General features: G+C 49.5%; 1 protein-coding gene across 1 annotated transcript in view; it reads right to left on the bottom strand.

The window, feature by feature from the left end:
* The window catches only part of dhx30 (DEAH (Asp-Glu-Ala-His) box helicase 30), a 62,318-nt gene that overhangs the window by 9,612 nt on the left and 34,368 nt on the right, over positions 1-18,338 (bottom strand). The window contains exons 15-18 of the mRNA XM_067979025.1: positions 12,527-12,686; positions 6,721-6,878; positions 1,917-2,020; positions 751-890 (exon numbers count right to left, since the gene is read on the bottom strand). Coding sequence (XP_067835126.1) covers positions 751-890; positions 1,917-2,020; positions 6,721-6,878; positions 12,527-12,686 — 562 coding nt within the window. The remainder of the gene's footprint in view (positions 1-750; positions 891-1,916; positions 2,021-6,720; positions 6,879-12,526; positions 12,687-18,338) is intronic.

An 18,338-nucleotide genomic window follows, 5' to 3' on the forward strand; every position in this document is an offset into this window, starting at 1 on the left:
GCACAGAGGATCACAGGTACATTTCTCCCTTCCCCATCTTCTCCTGAAGCCCACGACTTGTATTGGGATATGTTTCCATGAGCAGGAAGCCCTCCGATACCTCGTCCATGTGGCCGTGAGCCTAGACAGTGAGTATTGGCAGGTCCTAATATCTTCATCTTTGGCTCAGCATCCATTTTTGTCTGATTAAGTCCCTGTGAAGCGCCTTGGGCCGTTTTTTTTACATTAAAGGCGCTGGATAAATACAAGTTGGTGTTGTCAATATTTGGCTGTGCGGCAGCATAGCCAAGCCTGATCTTGTCCTCACCCACTCTCAGTGGACCGTGATCAGGAGCAGGAACCTTGCTTAGCTTTTCCTCTCCCTGGCCTAGGGGCACTGAGGCCAATTAGAGCCCCTCTCATGTGCCCCAGGCTGAGATCAGTCAACTTGGCACAGACCAGGAATTGAATTCGAGAGTTGCTCTATGTCTCCATACTACACCGGACACTGCGCTTTCTTGCTCTGAGATCAAAGAACCCAGCGTACGTCTGCTTTGCAGGAATCGCTTCTAAAATTATAACAAAAATTTAATAAATTACACCTAAGCATGGAAGTTTTGTCCTTTGAGGCCACGGCAGGTCCTCGGCTGATCGAATCTGCTGCATTCACCTGCCAGCAGCCTGGAGAGTCTCTGTTTACAGCCTCCAGCCACATCCTGTATAACTTTACCGAAAATGCAAGATTAAAAAAGGGTCCCCCGCAGCACTTACCCTTGATATGGATGTCACAATCCGGGAGCATCAGCAGGGCCAGTGGATGGACCATGGAGGAGTCACGGACAAAAACATTCCCATTGGATTTCACCGCCGTGAAGTAGGTCAGCCAGCGGCTCTTAAAAGATTCCTCATTCCTGAGAGTGGATAACAAACTGTGTTAGCAGAGAGGGGGGAATACTGCTCACAAGCTTTCCAACTATCCCTGACATTGGGATGAGGTTCTGGGAAGGGGGCAGGAGAGAACTCCCTGCTCCTCTTCAAATCGTGATATTGGATCTTTAACATCCTTCTGAGCAGATGGATGGAGCTTTAGTTTAGTGTCTAATTTGAACGATGGTATCTCTGACAATACTCCCTCAGTACTGTATAGGGACCATCAGGCTATATTTTTTTGTATTATTTATTCTCGGCATGAAGGAGTCACTGGCAAGGTTGACATTTATTACCCATCCATAGTTGCCGTTCAGAAAGTGGTGACGGGCCTTTTTATAGCAGTTTGTACAACTGAGTGACTTGCCAGGCCACTTCAGAGGGCAGTTATGAGTCAACCGGGTTGATATGGGACTGGGGACAGAAAGGCTAGGCAGGCTTCCTTCCCGAAAGGACATTTTATAACAATTCGACAGCTTCATGGTCACTTTTACTAATACCAGCTTTTTATTCCCAGATTTTTAAAACTGAATTCGATTTCTCAAACTGCTGTGGTGGGATTAGAACCCGTGTTCTCTGAATTATTGGTTCAGGCCTCTGGATTACTGATCCAGCAATTACTACTCTACCGTGGCCATTTCCTTTGAGCTTTCTGACTCGGAGGCGCCATCGATACCAACTGAGCAAATCTAGAGAGTTATTTATTTTTCAGGTCATGTAATTCCATTCACCAGCCGCCTTCACGGACCTGTCTGAGGGGTGGTGGGGGGACAGTGACGGTCACCAGTGCCAGTCCCACTGCTCAGTACTGTTGACATTGAGGACTTTGTTAAATGGGGGAAATGAAACTAGTTTTCCAATAACATGCATTACATAATGTAACACCCATGCTGTGATAAAACATCGCATCCGACTCAGTGCGGAGTGCCGCGAGATATCTTCAAGTATGCGTTATAAACCCTCTTCTCTTCTCTCTTCCCCCCACCCCACGTGCACACACCATAACTTGCCTGTTAACAGTAGACCTGTGCAGCAATACTTGGCCAGTCTTGGTTCGGTAGACTAAGCTGTTGGGCTTGAACTTTCCCTCTTTGGTGACTTTCCCATGTCTCAGCTATAAAGCAAACAGGAGAAAAAGAAACAGGCTTTTTAAACAGGGTAGCCAGCCTGGTGTCCATATCATAGGAACAGGAGGAGGTCATTCAGCCCTTTGAGCCGGTTGCACCATTCAATTAGATCATGGCCGATCTGCACCTCAACTCCATTTACCCATCTTTGCTCCATATTCCTTGATACCGTTGCCTAACAAAAATTTATCGATCTCAGTCTTAAAAATTTCAGTTGTCCCAGCATCCGCAACCTTCAGGGGAGAGTTCCAGATTTCCAGTTCCCTCTGTGTGGAAAAAGTGCTTCCTGATTTCACTCCTGAATGACTCAGCACTAATTTTAAGATCATGGCCCCTCGTTCTTGATTCTCCCACCAGAGGAAATTGTTTCTCTGCACCTACTCTATCGAATACCTTTATCATTTTAAACACCTCAGTTAGATCACCCCTCCATCTTCTATACTTAAATTTATGCAACCCATCCTCATAAATTAACCCTTTAAGCCCTGGTATCATTCTGGTGAATCTGCGTTGTTTTCCCCCTAATCCATACTGATATCAGTCTCTCTCCTCCCCAAACCAAACATCACATCCAAGCCTGAAACTATCCTCAATGTAGTGTAACTGAAGATCAGAGGAAGGAATCCAGACTAATTTCCTTCCTCCATAACCCAGGGTCACGAACTCAGCACTGACTGAACTTTCCCAGTCTGCAGTGCACCACACAGCCATTAAGGGAGGTTCTGTGGGCCAGTGAACCTAAATACGCCAAATGCTACGGGTACAGTAGCATAGTGGTTATGTTACTTGACTAGTAATCCACAGGCCTGGACTAATAATCCGGAGTCATGAGCTCAAATTCTGCCACAGCAGCTGGGGAATTTAAATTCAATTAATTAAATAAAAACTGGAATAAAAAAACTAGTATCAGTAATGGTGGCCATGAAACTACCGGATTGTTGTAAAAACCCATCTGGTTCACGAATGCCCTTTAGGGAAGGAAACCTGCCACCCTTACCCGGTCTGGCCTATATGTGACTCCAGACCCACAGCAATGTGGTTGATTCGTAATCGCCCTCTGAAATGGCCGAGCAAGCCAGTCAGTTGTACAATCTCGCTACAGAAAGTCACAATAAGAATAAAACGGACGGACTACCCGGCATCGGACCACTAGCCACCGGACACGACAAAGGCAAACCAAGCCCAGTTGACCCTGCAAAATCCTCCTCACTAACATTTGGGGACTTGTGCCAAAATTGGGGGGCTGTCTCACAGACAAGTCAAGCAACAGCCCGACATAGCCATACTCACAGAATCATACCTTTCAGCCAATGTCCCAGACTCTTCCATCACCATCCCTGGGTATGTCCTGTCCCACTGGCAGGACAGACCCACCAGAGGTGGTGGTACAGTGATATACAGTCAGGAGAGAGTGGTCCTGGGAGTCCTCAACATGGGGTCTGGACCCCATGAAATTTCATGGCATCAGGTCAAACATGGGCAAGGAAACCTCCTGCTGATTACCACCTACCGCCTTCCCTCAGCTGATGAATCAGTCCTCCTCCATGTTGAGCATCACTTGGAGGAAGCAATGAGGGTAGCAAGGGCACAGAATGTACTCTGATGGAGGACTTCAATGTCCATCACCAAGAGTGGCTCGGTAGCACCACTACTGAAGGACATAGCTGCCAGACTGGACCTGCGGCAGGTGGTGAGCGAACCAAAACAAGGGAAAAACCTACTTGACCTCGTCCTCACCGATCTACCTGTCGCAGATGCATATGTCCATGACAGTATTGGTAGGAGTGACCAACACACAGTCCTTGTGGAGACGAAGTCCCGTCTTCGCACTGAGGACACCATCCAACGTGTTGTGTGGCAGCATCACCTTGCTAAATGGGATGGATTCAGAGCAGATCTAGCAGCTCAAAACTGGGCATCCATGAGAAGCTGTGGGCCATCAGCAGCAGCAGAATTATATTCCAGCACAATCTGTAACCTCCTGGCCCAGCATATACCTCACACTACCATTACCAACAAGCCAGGGGATCAACCCTGGTTCAATGAGGAGTGTAGAAGAGCATGCCAGGAGCAGCACCAATCGTACCTAAAAATGAGGTGCCAACCTGGTGTAGCTACAACGCAGGACTATATGCATGCTAAACAGCAGAAGCAACATGCTATAGACAGAACTAAGCGATTCCACAACCGACGGATCAGATCAAAGCTCTGCAGTCCTGCCACATCCAGTCGTGAATGGTGGTGGTCAATTAAACAACTAACGGGAGGAGGAGGCTCTGTAAACATCCCCATCCTCAATGATGGTAGAGTCCAGCACGTGAGTGCAAAAGACAAGGCTGAAGCATTTGCAACCATCTTCAGCCAGAAGTGCCGAGTGGATGATCTATCTTGGCCGCCTCCTGATATCCCCACCATCACAGAAGCCTGTCTTCAGCCAATTCGATTCACTTCACGTGATATCAAGAAACGGCTGAGTGCACTGGATACAGAAAAGGCTATGGGCCTCGACAACATCCTGGTTGTAGTGCTGAAGACTTGTGCTCCAGAACTAGCCGTGCCTCTAGCCAAACTGTTCCAGTACAGCTACAACACTGGCATCCACCCGGCAATGTGGAAAATTGCCCAGGTATATTCTGTCCACAAAAAGCAGGACAAAACCAATCCGGCCAATTACCGCCCCATCAGTCTACTCTCAATCATCAGCAAAGTGATGGAAGGTGTTATCGACAGTGCTATCAAGCGGCACTGACTCACCAATGACCTACTCACTGATGCTCAGTTTGGGTTCCGCCAGAACCACTCGGCTCCAGACCTCATTACAGCCTTGGTCCAAACATGGACAAAAGAGCTGAATTCCAGAGGTAAGGTGAGAGTGACTGCCCTTGACATCAAGGAGCCCTAGTAAAACTGAAGTCAATGGGAATCAGGGGGAAATCTCTCCAGTGGCTGGAGTCATACCTAGCACAAAGGAAGATGGTAGTGGTTGTTGGAGGCCAATCAAGTCAGCCCCAGGGCATTGCTGCAGGAGTTCCTCAGGGCAGCATCCTAGGCCCAACCATCTTCAGCTGCTTCATCAATGACCTTCCCTCCATCATAAGGTCAGAAATGGGGATGTTCGCTGATGATTGCAGTGTTCAGTTCCATTCGCAACCCCTCAGGTAATGAAGCAGTCCGTGCCCGCATGCAGCAAGACCTGAACAGCATCCAGGATTGGGCTGATAAGTGGCAAGTAACATTCGCACCAGACAAGTGCCAGGCAATGACCTCCTCCAACAAGAGAGAGTCTAACCAGCTCCCCTTGACATTCAATACCATTACCATCATCGAATCCCCCACCATCAACATCATGGGGGTCACCATTGACCAGAAACTTAACTGGACCAGCCATATAAATACTGTGGCTACAAGAGCAGGTCATGGGCTGGGTATTCTGCGGCAAGTGACTCACCTCCTGACTCCCCAAAGCTTTTCCACCATCTACAAGGTACAGGTCAGGAGTGTGATGGAATACTCTCCACTTGCCTGGATGAGTGCAACTCCAACAACACAAGAAGCTCGACACCATCCAGGACAAAGCAGCCGCTTGATTGGCACCCCATCCGCCACCCTAAACATTCACTCCCTTCACCACCGGCATACTGTGGCTGCTGTGTGAACCATCCACAGGATGCACTGCAGCAACTCGCCAATGCTTCTTCTACAGCACCTCCCAAACCCGCAACCTCTACCACCTAGAAGGACAAGGGCAGCAGGCACATGGGAACAACACCACCTGCACGTTCCCCTCCAAGTCACACACCATCTCGACTTGGAAACACATCGCCGTTCCTTCATCGTCGCTGGGTCAAAATCCTGGAACTCCCAACCAACAGCACTGTGGGAGAACCTTCACCACATGGACTGCAGCGGTTCAATGCGGCAGCTCACCACCACCTTCTCAAGGGCAATTAGGGATGGGCAATAAATACTGGCCTTGCCAGCCACACCCACATGCCATGAACGAATATAAAAAAAACTGCATCTGGCTTCAAGTCTTGGATGAGATACAACTTCGTCCAGCTCAACATCAGAAGGAGCAAAGCCACTCCCTTTTTGCCACAGCTATAAACTTTGCTCCCTTGTCAATAACTCCACCCTCCTCCCCAACCACACACACTGAACCAGACGGCTCACAATCTTCGACCTTGAGCCGAGTTTCAAACCCCGCATCCTCCCCATCACCAAGGCTGATCACTTCCTCCACGGTAACGTTACCCCTTCCACTGCTTAAATATTTATACTTGCCTCCATCACTTCCAGGCTCCACTACTTGAACACTCTCCTTGTTGGCCTCCCATTCTCCACACACTGCAGCTTGTCCAAAAGTCTGCTGCATGTATCCTGCTCGCTCACACCATCGTTCCTACCCTCCTTGGCCTACATTGATCTCATCCCCCAATTCATTAAATTTGAACCCCTTATCCTCATGCACAAGTCTCTCCATGGCCTTGCCCCAGCCTATCTCTAATCTCCCCCAAACCTATGCCCCCTCCATTCTGCAAATCCCTGCCCACTCTTCAACCCACAGTTGGTGGCACAGCCTTCAGCTATTTAAGTACTGTCCAGAATTCCTTCCCTAAACCTCTCCTCCTTTAAAAGTTCTCTAAAACACATCTCTTTGGGTTCCCGTCACTCCTCCTACTCTCACCTGGATGAAGTTGGGGTACAGGCCAGCCAGCAGCACCCCTTTAATCAGCTCCTCCTCCCCGCTGTACTGGTTACACAAGGAGTAGGAGCGTGCGCAGTCCGAAGGATTCGACACCAGGAAGGCATTGTAAACATTTTCGGAAAATTGCAGAATCAATCCTGGACCAGAGCACAAACAGGATCAGGTTAGTCGACTAAAATGAGAAGAAAATAATCGAATTACTGTATTAACATCGCAGAATTAAAATCTGAACTAAACTTGTTACAAAGATTAAAACTAAGAATGAGATAAAGAGACACGATGAAAATAAAAGCCAAATTATTACTACTAACCTAAACATAGGAAGGGGGGTCAGCCATTGGGTCCATGCAGGCAGCTGTAGTAACCATTGACCGGAAACTTAACTGGACCAGCCACATAAATACTGTGGCTACAAGAGCAGGTCAGAGGCTGGGTATTCTGCGGCGAGTGACTCACCTCCTGACCCCCCAAAGCCTATCCACCACCTACAAGGCACAAGTCAGGAGGGTGATGGAATACTCTCCGCTTGGGGAAAACTCTCCAGTGGCTGGAGTCATACCTAGCACAAAGGAAGATGGTAGTGGTTGTTGGAGGCCAATCATCTCAGCCCCAGCATATTGCTGCAGGAGTTCCTCAAGGCAGTGTCGTAGGCCCAACCATCTTCAGCTGCTTCATCAATGACCTTCTCTCCATCATAAGGTCAGAAATGGGGATGTGCGCTGATGATTGCACAGTGTTCAGTTCCATTTGCAACCCCTCAGATAATGAAGCAGTCTGAGCCCGCATGCAGCAAGACCTGAACAACATCCAGGCATGGGCTCATAAGTGGCAAGTAACATTCGCACCAGACAAGTGCCAGGCAATGACCATCTCTAACAAGAGTGAATCTAACCACCTCCCTCTAACATTCAATGGCATTACCATCGCCAAATCCCCCACCATCAACAACCTGGGGGTCACCACTGACCAGAAACTTAACTGGACCAGCCATATAAATACTGTGGCTACAAGAGCAGGTCAGAGGCTGGGTATCCTGCAGCGAGTGACTCACCTCCTGACTCCCCAAAGCCTTTCCACCATCTACAAGGCACAAGTCAGGAGTGTGATGGAATACTCTCCACTTGCCTGGATGAGTGCAGCTCCAACAACACTCAAGATGCTCGACACCATCCAGGACAAAGCAGCCCGCTTGATTGGCACCCCATCCACCACCCTAAATATTCACTCCCTTTACCACCGGCGCCCAGTGGCTGCAGTGTGTACCATCCACAGGATGCACTGCAGCAACTCGCCAAGGCTTCTTCGACAGCACCTCCCAAACCCGTGACCTCTACCACCTGGAAGGACTAGAGCAGTAGGTACATGGGAACAACACCACCTGCACATTCCCCTCCAAGTCACACACCATCCCGACTTGGAAATGTATCGCTGTTCCTTCATTGTCGCTGGGTCAAAATCCTGGAACTCCCTTCCTAACAGTACTGTGGGAGAACCTTCACCACACGGACTGCAGCAGTTCAAGAAGGCGACTCACCACCACCTTCTCAAGGGCAATTAGGGATGGGCAATAAATGCCGGCCTCGCCAGCAACGTTCACATCCCATGAATGAATGAATGAAAAAAAACCTTCTATCTTTTTAACCCCATACTCCTCTCTTCACTACACCCTTTAATACCTTTAGTTCCAAGTTCATCTCTCTTTGAAGCCCCAATTAATTTTGCATCCATGGCCTTCTGGGGCCGTGTATTCCAAATTCTCACAACTCTCCTTTCAGGCAGTTCAGGTCAAATTCTAAGATAATGTCTCCATTGCTCTGGATTCCCCATTTATCCTGTGCAAATTGTCCTGTCATTATTTTAAACACCTCTTTCCCCAACTTTACCTATTCAGGCATCGTAGCTCAGTATCTTCATCCCTGGTGAGATATTGCTGGACTTTCTCCAAGACCAGTATCCCCACACTAAGGTGCAACTGAACCTTAGGACAGTGCTCCAAATGAAGTCTAATGAGCACTCTGTACCAGTCAGTAGTTTACAACTTTTGGAAGACTTTAGAAATTGAAACAGACGAAGCAAGATCCAGTTGTGCTTCGAGACGCAGTTTATTATTTCTCAACGTGTTCCATGTTCTTGAGTTGTGCAAAAATTAGGGCAGTTTCTTTAAAAATTAAAACATGAATTTTGCAAGGAAGAGAAATCCTAAAAAGACCAGAACTAAGAAAAAAACTCAAAAAGTTTGACAATTTCACCCCGCGGAAAAAAACTAAAATCGGACAAATAAATTTGTTCTGAAGATTATATATAAAATAAACTAGAATGGAAGGTCCAGAGACAAGACCAAAACTAAAGTTCAAATTAAGCCTAGAGACTCTGGAACTGGAACAGTTACTCGTCCAACACAAGGAGGAAGTAATGGAATGTCATGCATCAGTTAATCCATCATGAGTGGTTTACATCCAAGACCTTAATGGGTTTAGAGGAGAATAAAACAAAGAATAGAGAAAAAAAAGGCCACTGAACAGAGATGGTTCTATACTCCCCTTTCACCAGTTTAAATCTGACATAGCTTGATGCAGTGTTCAGTTAAACTTAATACATCAGTGCCCTGGTGTCTGTACAGACAAGAGCTGTCGGCACTCCTGCAATGAGAGGGGCACAAAAAAAAATCAACCATGACCCCCGATCCCGATCGATGCTGGAAAGGAAGTGTGTGCGTGTCTCACACACACAGGCCTGTTGAGCTGTGATACCCTCCATAGTTGAATGTCCTGCCGACACTCTGTCTAGGCTCGCATTTGAGGAATGGCCACTTGGGAAAGAGATTAGAAGGCAGCCAGTATCCCAGAACTTTTGACAAAGGGAAGGGCTGGTGGGGTGGGGTCGAGTAAAAGCTGTTCCAAAAAGAGCAGACAGGGTAGGAATGGAAAGCCCATAAATGGTCGGCTGAAGCACACACTCCAGCGAGCCCGTTTCCTCGAACCCCAGCACACACTCCAGCGAGCTCGGTTCCTCTAATCCCAGCACACACTCCAGCGAGCTCGGTTCCTCAAATCCCAGCACACACTCCAGCGAGCCCGTTTCCTCTAATCCCAGCACACATTCCAGCGAGCTCGTTTCCTCTAATCCCAGCACACACTCCAGCGAGCTCGGTTCCTCTAATCCCAGCACACACTCCAGCGAGCCCGTTTCCTCTAATCCCAGCACACACTCCAGCGAGCTCAGTTCCTCTAACCCCAGCACACACTCCAGCGAGCTCAGTTCCTCTAATCCCTGCGCACACTCCAGCGAGCTCAGTTCCTCTAATCCCAGCACACACTCCAGCGAGTTTGGTTCCTCTAATCCCTGCACACACTCCAGCGAGCTCAGTTCCTCTAACCCCAGCACACACTCCAGCGAGCTCAGTTCCTCTAATCCCTGCACACACTCCAGCGAGTTTGGTTCCTCTAATCCCTGCACACACTCCAGCAAGCTCAGTTCCTCTAACCCCAGCACACACTCCAGCGAGCTCAGTTCCTCTAATCCCAGCACACACTCCAGCGAGCTCGTTTCCTCTAACCCCAGCACACACTCCAGCGAGCTCGTTTGCTCTAATCCCTGCACACACTCCAGCGAGCTCAGTTCCTCTAACCCCAGCACACACTCCAGCGAGCTCGTTTCCTCTAACCTCAACTCACACTCCAGCGAGCTCATTTCCTCTAATCCCAGCACACACTCCAGCGAGCTCGGTTCCTCTAATCCCAGCACACACTCCAGCGAGTATGGTTCCTCTAATCCCAGCACACACTCCAGCGAGCTCGGTTCCTCTAATCCCAGCACACACTCCAGCGAGTTTGGTTCCTCTAATCACTGCACACACTCCAGCGAGCTCAGTTCCTCTAACCCCAGCACACACTCCAGTGAGCTCAGTTCCTCTAATCCCTGCACACACTCCAGCAAGTTTGGTTCCTCTAATCCCTGCACACACTCCAGCGAGCTCAGTTCCTCTAACCCCAGCACACACTCCAGCGAGCTCGTTTCCACTAATCCCAGCACACACTCCAGCGAGCTTGTTTCCTCTAACCCCAGCGCACACTCCAGCGAGCTCAGTTCCTCTAATCCCAGCACACACTCCAGCGAGCTCAGTTCCTCTAACCCCAGCACACACTCCAGCGAGCTCAGTTCCTCTAACCCCAGCACACACTCCAGCGAGCTCAGTTCCTCTAACCCCAGCACACACTCCAGCGAGCTCGGTTCCTCTAATCCCAGCACACACTCCAGCGAGCTCGTTTCCTCTAATCCCTGCACACACTCCAGCGAGCTCGGTTCCTCTAATCCCAGCACACACTCCAGCGAGCTCGTTTCCTCTAATCCCAGCACACACTCCAGCGAGCTCGGTTCCTCTAATCCCAGCACACACTCCAGCGAGCTCAGTTCCTCTAACCCCAGCACACACTCCAGCGAGCTCAGTTCCTCTAATCCCAGCACACACTCCAGCGAGCTCGGTTCCTCTAATCCCAGCACACACTCCTGCGAGTATGGTTCCTCTAATCCCAGCACACACTCCAGCGAGCTCGGTTCCTCTAATCCCAGCACACACTCCTGCGAGTATGGTTCCTCTAATCCCAGCACACACTCCAGCGAGCTCGGTTCCTCTAATCCCAGCACACACTCCAGCGAGTTTGGTTCCTCTAATCACTGCACACACTCCAGCGAGCTCAGTTCCTCTAACCCCAGCACACACTCCAGTGAGCTCAGTTCCTCTAATCCCTGCACACACTCCAGCGAGTTTGGTTCCTCTAATCCCTGCACACACTCCAGCGAGCTCAGTTCCTCTAACCCCAGCACACACTCCAGCGAGCTCGTTTCCACTAATCCCAGCACACACTCCAGCGAGCTCGTTTCCTCTAACCCCAGCACACACTCCAGCGAGCTCAGTTCCTCTAATCCCAGCACACACTCCAGCGAGCTCAGTTCCTCTAACCCCAGCACACACTCCAGCGAGCTCAGTTCCTCTAACCCCAGCACACACTCCAGCGAGCTCAGTTCCTCTAACCCCAGCACACACTCCAGCGAGCTCGGTTCCTCTAATCCCAGCACACACTCCAGCGAGCTCGTTTCCTCTAATCCCTGCACACACTCCAGCGAGCTCGGTTCCTCTAATCCCAGCACACACTCCAGCGAGCCCGTTTCCTCTAATCCCAGCACACACTCCAGCGAGCTCGGTTCCTCTAATCCCAGCACACACTCCAGCGAGCTCAGTTCCTCTAACCCCAGCACACACTCCAGCGAGCTCAGTTCCTCTAATCCCAGCACACACTCCAGCGAGCTCGGTTCCTCTAATCCCAGCACACACTACACCGAGCTCGTTTCCTCTAATCCCAGCACACACTCCAGCGAGCTCGGTTCCTCTAATCCCAACACACACTCCAGCGAGCTCGGTTCCTCTAATCCCAGCACACACTCCAGCGAGTATGGTTCCTCTAATCCCAGCACACACTCCAGCGAGCTCAGTTCCTCTAATCCTAGCACACACTCCAGCGAGCTCAGTTCCTCTAACCCCAGCACACACTCCAGCGAGCTCAGTTCCTCTAATCCCAGCACACACTCCAGCGAGCTCGGTTCCTCTAATCCCAGCACACACTCCAGCGAGCTCGGTTCCTCTAATCCCAGCACACACTGCACCGAGCTCGTTTCCTCTAATCCCAGCACACACTCCAGCGAGCTCGGTTCCTCTAATCCCAGCACACACTCCAGCGTTCTCAGTTTCTCTAACACTAGCCTCGTTACTGCAGATTGTCCAACCTACCATGAATGAAGCGGAGGCTCGGAGCGTATAGCATGTTCTCTTCCAGGTACTCCTTCTTGGAGTCTGCGTCCCGCTCCTGCAGCACTTTCTTCCAGCCCTCAACAGCTTTAATAAACGCCATGTGATCACTTCGGCTCTCCCCACTCAGGCGTGCTTTAGCCTTAAGAAGAGACAGAATGTGGGTTTGTACAGCATCTTGGAGAGACTAGAAAAGCTGGGATTGTTCTCCTTGGAGCAGAGAAGCTTAAGGGGAGATTTAATAGAGATGTTCAACATTATGAAGCATTTTGATAACAGATTTAAGGTAATTGGCAAAAGAACCAGAGAGGAGCTGAGGAAAATTTAGGTCTGTCCTATATGTGATTCCAGCCACACATCAGCGTGGTTGATTCTTAACTGTCCTCTGAAGTGACCTCGCAAGTTACTCAGTTGTATCAAACTGTTACCAATGGTTCAAGAAGGCGGCCCTCCACCACCATCTCAGGGCAACTAGGGATGGGCAATAAATACCAGCCTTGTCAGTGATGCTCACATCCCAAGAATATTTTATTTTAAAAAAAATTTTGAATAAATGAAATGCAGTCACTGTTACAGAGGCAAATGCGGCAACTATTTTGCACAAAGCGAGCTCCCGCAAACAGCAATGAGGCAAATGACCAGTTAATGTTTTTGGTGGAATAAAAACTGAAAATACTGGAAACACTCAGCAGGTCAGGCAGCGTCTGTGTAGAAAACATGCAGGTGTATGTTTCAGCTACACAGTCCTACATCAGATGAAAGATTATCGATCTAATACGTTAACTCTATTTCTCTCTCTGCAGATGTTGCCTGACCTGCTGAGTGTTTCCAGCATTTTCTGTTTTTATTTCAGATTTCCAGCATCTGCAGTATTTTGCTAATGTTTTTGGTGGTGTTGGTTAAGGGAGAAATGTTGGCCAAGACACCAGAACTTTCTTCAAATATCGTGGGATCTTCAACGTCCACCTGAACAAGCATCAAGAGCCTCAGTTTAATGTCTCTTCTGAAAGACGGCACCTCCAACAGTGCAGCACTCCCTCAGTACTGCACTGAAGTGTCAGTTTAAATTATGTGCTCAAGTCCTGAAGTGGGGCTTGTACCTACGACCTTCTGACTCAGAGGTGAGAGTAATACTGACACTAAAAACAGAAACATTTGGTTTTGTTTTGTTTTCCCAATCTCAATTTTTCTTCCCCTCCTCTCCTGAAGGTCTTGACTCTTGGTTGGGTGCAGTATAGCTGCCTTCTGGTACCTCACCCTAGTGGCTGTTCTTCCTGTGTGAGCATAGTGAGCGGCTGTAGCCTATTTGACCACAAGGGCATCACAGTCAATCCTGATCCTGTCCTCATCCAATGTCCACACTTGCCACCATGGGGTGACCCGATAATGATCGGAAGTTGTTTTTTTTTCCTGCCCTCCCTATCCCAGCAACGTTGGAGATAACTAGTGTCCCCAGTTAACTCAGCACAGAGCAAGAAATGAGCCTGGGATCTTCCTGTACGGTTCAGTGCCACAATGGCATTTACCGACCAAAGGCTGGGGGGAGGGGGGCAGGCCTAGTCGATAGACAGGGATAGATGTTCAAGGTTAAACTTAATTTACTGCAGGCCCCCAGCCTCTAGATAATAAATTTTATGGGGGGGGGGGGGGGGTTCACTTTAAGCCCTAAGCCCTGGTCAAAAAAGACCTTGTATACAATTCACTACTTTTATAGGCTATACAGAGTTTGGAATTTGAGGACGATTCCCTCTGCACAGGTTTCGCCAGAACACACAGCTGACCTGATCCAGTGTGGGTCCCCTCTGGCAATGGGCTCCACAGCCAGCCACAAGCAGGAGTGCAACAACCCCCTCCCCTGCAAAGACTCTTCCTTCCATTTCTCCTCCTGCACCTCCAACCAACCCCACCTCAATGGCTTAGTCAAGGAGTTTAGAAACTTAAGAGTTTGGGGAACAAGTGGGAGCATCACATCAAATACCTCGGAAAGGCTCAGCTCGGGAAATCAGCGCATTGTGGGGTAGAAGGGGAAATATTAGATCTTTATTCAACTGATTTTGCTGTTCTTGGGGTGTGGACAGTTTTGATCAAACAGCATTTCTTGCCCTTCGCTAATCAGCACCACCTCAGACCAAGTTTTTAGTCACCTGTCCTAATATCTTCTTTGTCAGATTACATTCCTGTGAATCACCTTTGGATGTTTCCCTACGTTAAATGTGCTATATGAATGCAAGTTGTTGTTGTAAAAAGCTAATCTTGCCCTTTTTGCACACGATGAATTAACGGTGCAGAGACCCAAATATGTACTGGCGGCAGTGCAGGTTTCCCATCATCCTCTCGTCTCCTGTCAATCATCTCTTCCTCTAAAATGGCCAAGCAAGGCACTCAGTCGTACAATCTGGCTACAGGAAGTCACAACAAGAATAAAACCGGACGGATCACTAGGCACCAGACACAACAAAAGCAAACCAAGCCCAGTCGACCCTGCAAAGTCCTCCTCACTAACATCTGGGGTCTTGTGCCAAAATTGGGAGAGCTGTCCCACAGACTAGTCAAGCAACAGCCTGACATAGCCACACTCACAGAATCTTACCTTTCAGCCAACGTCCCAGATTCTTCCATCACCATCCCTGGGTGTGTCCTGTCCCACCTGCAGAACAGACCCACAAGAGTGGCGGTACAGTGGTATACAATCAGGAGGGAATGGCCCTGGGAGTCCTCAAAATTGACTCCGGGCCGCATGAAATCTCATGGCATCAGGTCAAACATGGGCAAGGAACCTCCTGCTCATTACCACCTACCACCCTCGCTCAGCTGATGAATCAGTCCTCCTCCATGTTAGGCACCTCAGAGGAAGCACTAAGGGTAGCTCTGGGTAGGGACTTCAATGTCCATCACCAAGAGTGGCTCAGTAGCACCACTACTGACCGAGCTGGTCGAGTCCTGAAGGACATAGCTGCCGGACTGAGCCTGCGGCAGGTGGTCAGCGAACCAACACGAGGGAAAAACTTACTTGACCTCGTCCTCACCAATCTACCTGTCGCACATGCATCTGTCCACGACAGTATTGGTAGGAGTGACCACCGCACAGTCCTTGTGGAGACGAAGTCCTGTTTTCACACTGAGGACACCATCTAACGTGTTGTGTGGCACTATCACCGACTAAATGGGATAGATTCAGAACAGATCTAGCAGCTCAAAAATGGGCATCCATGAGGCGCTGTGGGCCATCAGCAGCAGCAGCAGAATTGTATTCCAGCACAATCGGTAACCTCGTGGCCCGGCATATTCCTCACTCTACCATCACCAACAAGCCAGGGGATCAACCCTGGTTCAATGAGGAGTGTAGAAGAGCATGCCAGGCGTACCTAAAAATGAGGTGCCAACCTGGTGAAGCTACAACATAGGACTACATATATGCTAAACAGCGGAACATGCTACATGCTATAGACAGAGCTAAGCGATTACACAACCAACAGATCAGATCAAAGCTCTGCGGTCCTGCCACATCCAGTCGTTAATGGTGGTAGACAATTAAACAACTAACGGGAGCAGGAGGCTCCCTGAACATCCCCATCCTCAATGACAGCAGAGTCCAGCACGTGAGTGCAAAAGTTAAGGTTGATGCGTTTGCAACCATCTTCAGCCACAAGTGCCGAGTGGATGATCCAACTCGGCCTCCTCCCGATATCCCCACCATCACAGAAGCCAGTCTTCAGTCAATTCGATTCACTCCATGTGACATCAAGAAACGGCTGAGTGCACAGGATACAGCAAAGGCTATGGGTCCCGACAACATCCTGGCTATAGTACTGAAGACTTGTGCTCCAGAACTAGCCGCATCTCTAGCCAAGCTGTTCCAGTACAGCTACAACACTGGCATCAACCCAACTAGGTGGAAAATTGCCCAGGTATGTCCTGTCCACAAAAAGCAGGACAAACCCGATCCGACTAATTACCGCCCCATCAGTCTACTCTCAATCATAAGCAAAGTGATGGACGATGTCGTCGACAGTGCTATCAAGTGGCACTTACTCACCAATAACCTGCTCAACGATGTTCAGTTTAGGTTCCGCCAGGACCACCTGGCTCCAGACCTCATTACAGCCTTGGTCCAAAGATGGACAAAAGAGCTGAATTCCAGAGGTGAGGTGAGAGTGATTGCCCTTGACATCAAGGCAGCATTTGACCGAGTGTGGCACCAAGGAGCCCTAGTAAAATTGAAGTCAATGGGAGTCAGAGGGAAATTTTCCAGTGGCTGGAGTCATACCTAACACAAAGATGGTAGTGGTTGTTGGAGGCCAATCACCTCAGCTGCAGGACATTGCTCAGGAGTTCCTCAGAGCAGTGTTGATGGCCCAACCACTATCAGCTGCTTCAGCAATGGCCTTCCCTCCATCAGAAGGTCAGAAACAGGGATGTTTGCTGATGATTGCAGTGTTCAGTTCCATTCGCAACCCCTCAGATAATGAAGCAGTCCGTGCCCGGATGCAGCAAGACCTGGACAACATCCAGGCTTGGGCTGGTAAGTGGCAAGTAACATTCACACCAGACAAGTGCCAGGCAATGACCATCTCCAACAAGAGAGAGTCCAACCACCTCCCCTTGACATTCTACAGCATTAACATTGCCGAATCCCCCACGATCAACATCCTGGGGGTCACCATTGACCAGAAATTTAACTGGACCAGCCACATAAATACTGTGGCTACAACAGCAGGTCAGAGGTCTGGGTATTCTGCGGCGTGACTCACCTCCTGACTCCCCAAAGCCTTTCCACTATCTATGAGGCACAAGTCAGGAGTGTGATGGAACACTCTCCACTTCCTGGATGAGTCCAGCTCCAACAACACTCAAGAAGCTCGACACCATCCAGGACAAAGCAGCCCGCTTGATTGGCACCCCATCCACCACCCTAGACATTCACTCTCTTCACCACCGGTGCACCGTGGCTGCTGTGTGTACCATCCACAGGATGCACTGCAGCAACTCGCCAAGGCTTCTTCGACAGCACCTCCCAAACCCGCGACCTCTACCACCTAGAAGGACAAGGGCAGCAGGCACATGGGAACACCACCACCTGCACGTTCCCCTCCAAGTCACACACCATCCTGACTTGGAAATATATCGCCGTTCCTTCATCATCGCTGGGTCAAAACCCTGGAACTCCCTACCTAACAGCATTGTGGGAGAACCTTCACCACACGGACTGCAGCAGTTCAAGAAGGCGGCTCATCACTTTCTTCTCAAGGGCAATTAGGGTTGGGCAATAAATGCTGGCCTTGCCAACGACGGCCACATCCCATGACCGAAAAAAAAATGGAGGCAGCCGTTAATTTGACTGCTCCATTTTGCCAAATCAGGAAGAGACTCCAAGGTCACTGGGAGGGCTTGCAAGGCCACTTCAGAGGGCACTTGAGTAGTGAGTAGGCAAGGCCAGGTAGGGATGGCGGATTCCCTTCCCTGAAGGAAATTAGGGAACAAGTTGGATATTTAGGACAATCTGGCTCTAATGGCCAATTTTTCTGGTGCCAGCCCCTCAGTGCCCGAGCCAAGCAGTTTGGGAATTTAGCAGAGTGCGGGGGAGAATATTCGATCTGTGCTGAACCAATCCATGCAAATACATTTTGTATACACACGCACACACAACAGCGCGCGCACGCACAGAAGCGCACACACACACACACGACCCCCCACCCCCACCCTCCACCCCGAATGGAGCAAAACACGAAAAAAAAAGTCTACACAGTAGAACAAAGTAGCAGGGAGATTTGAATAGTTCCAGTTATGATGCTAC

This window comes from Heptranchias perlo, chromosome 3, assembly GCF_035084215.1.
Source record: "Heptranchias perlo isolate sHepPer1 chromosome 3, sHepPer1.hap1, whole genome shotgun sequence".
Classification (NCBI taxonomy): Eukaryota; Metazoa; Chordata; class Chondrichthyes; order Hexanchiformes; family Hexanchidae; genus Heptranchias; species Heptranchias perlo.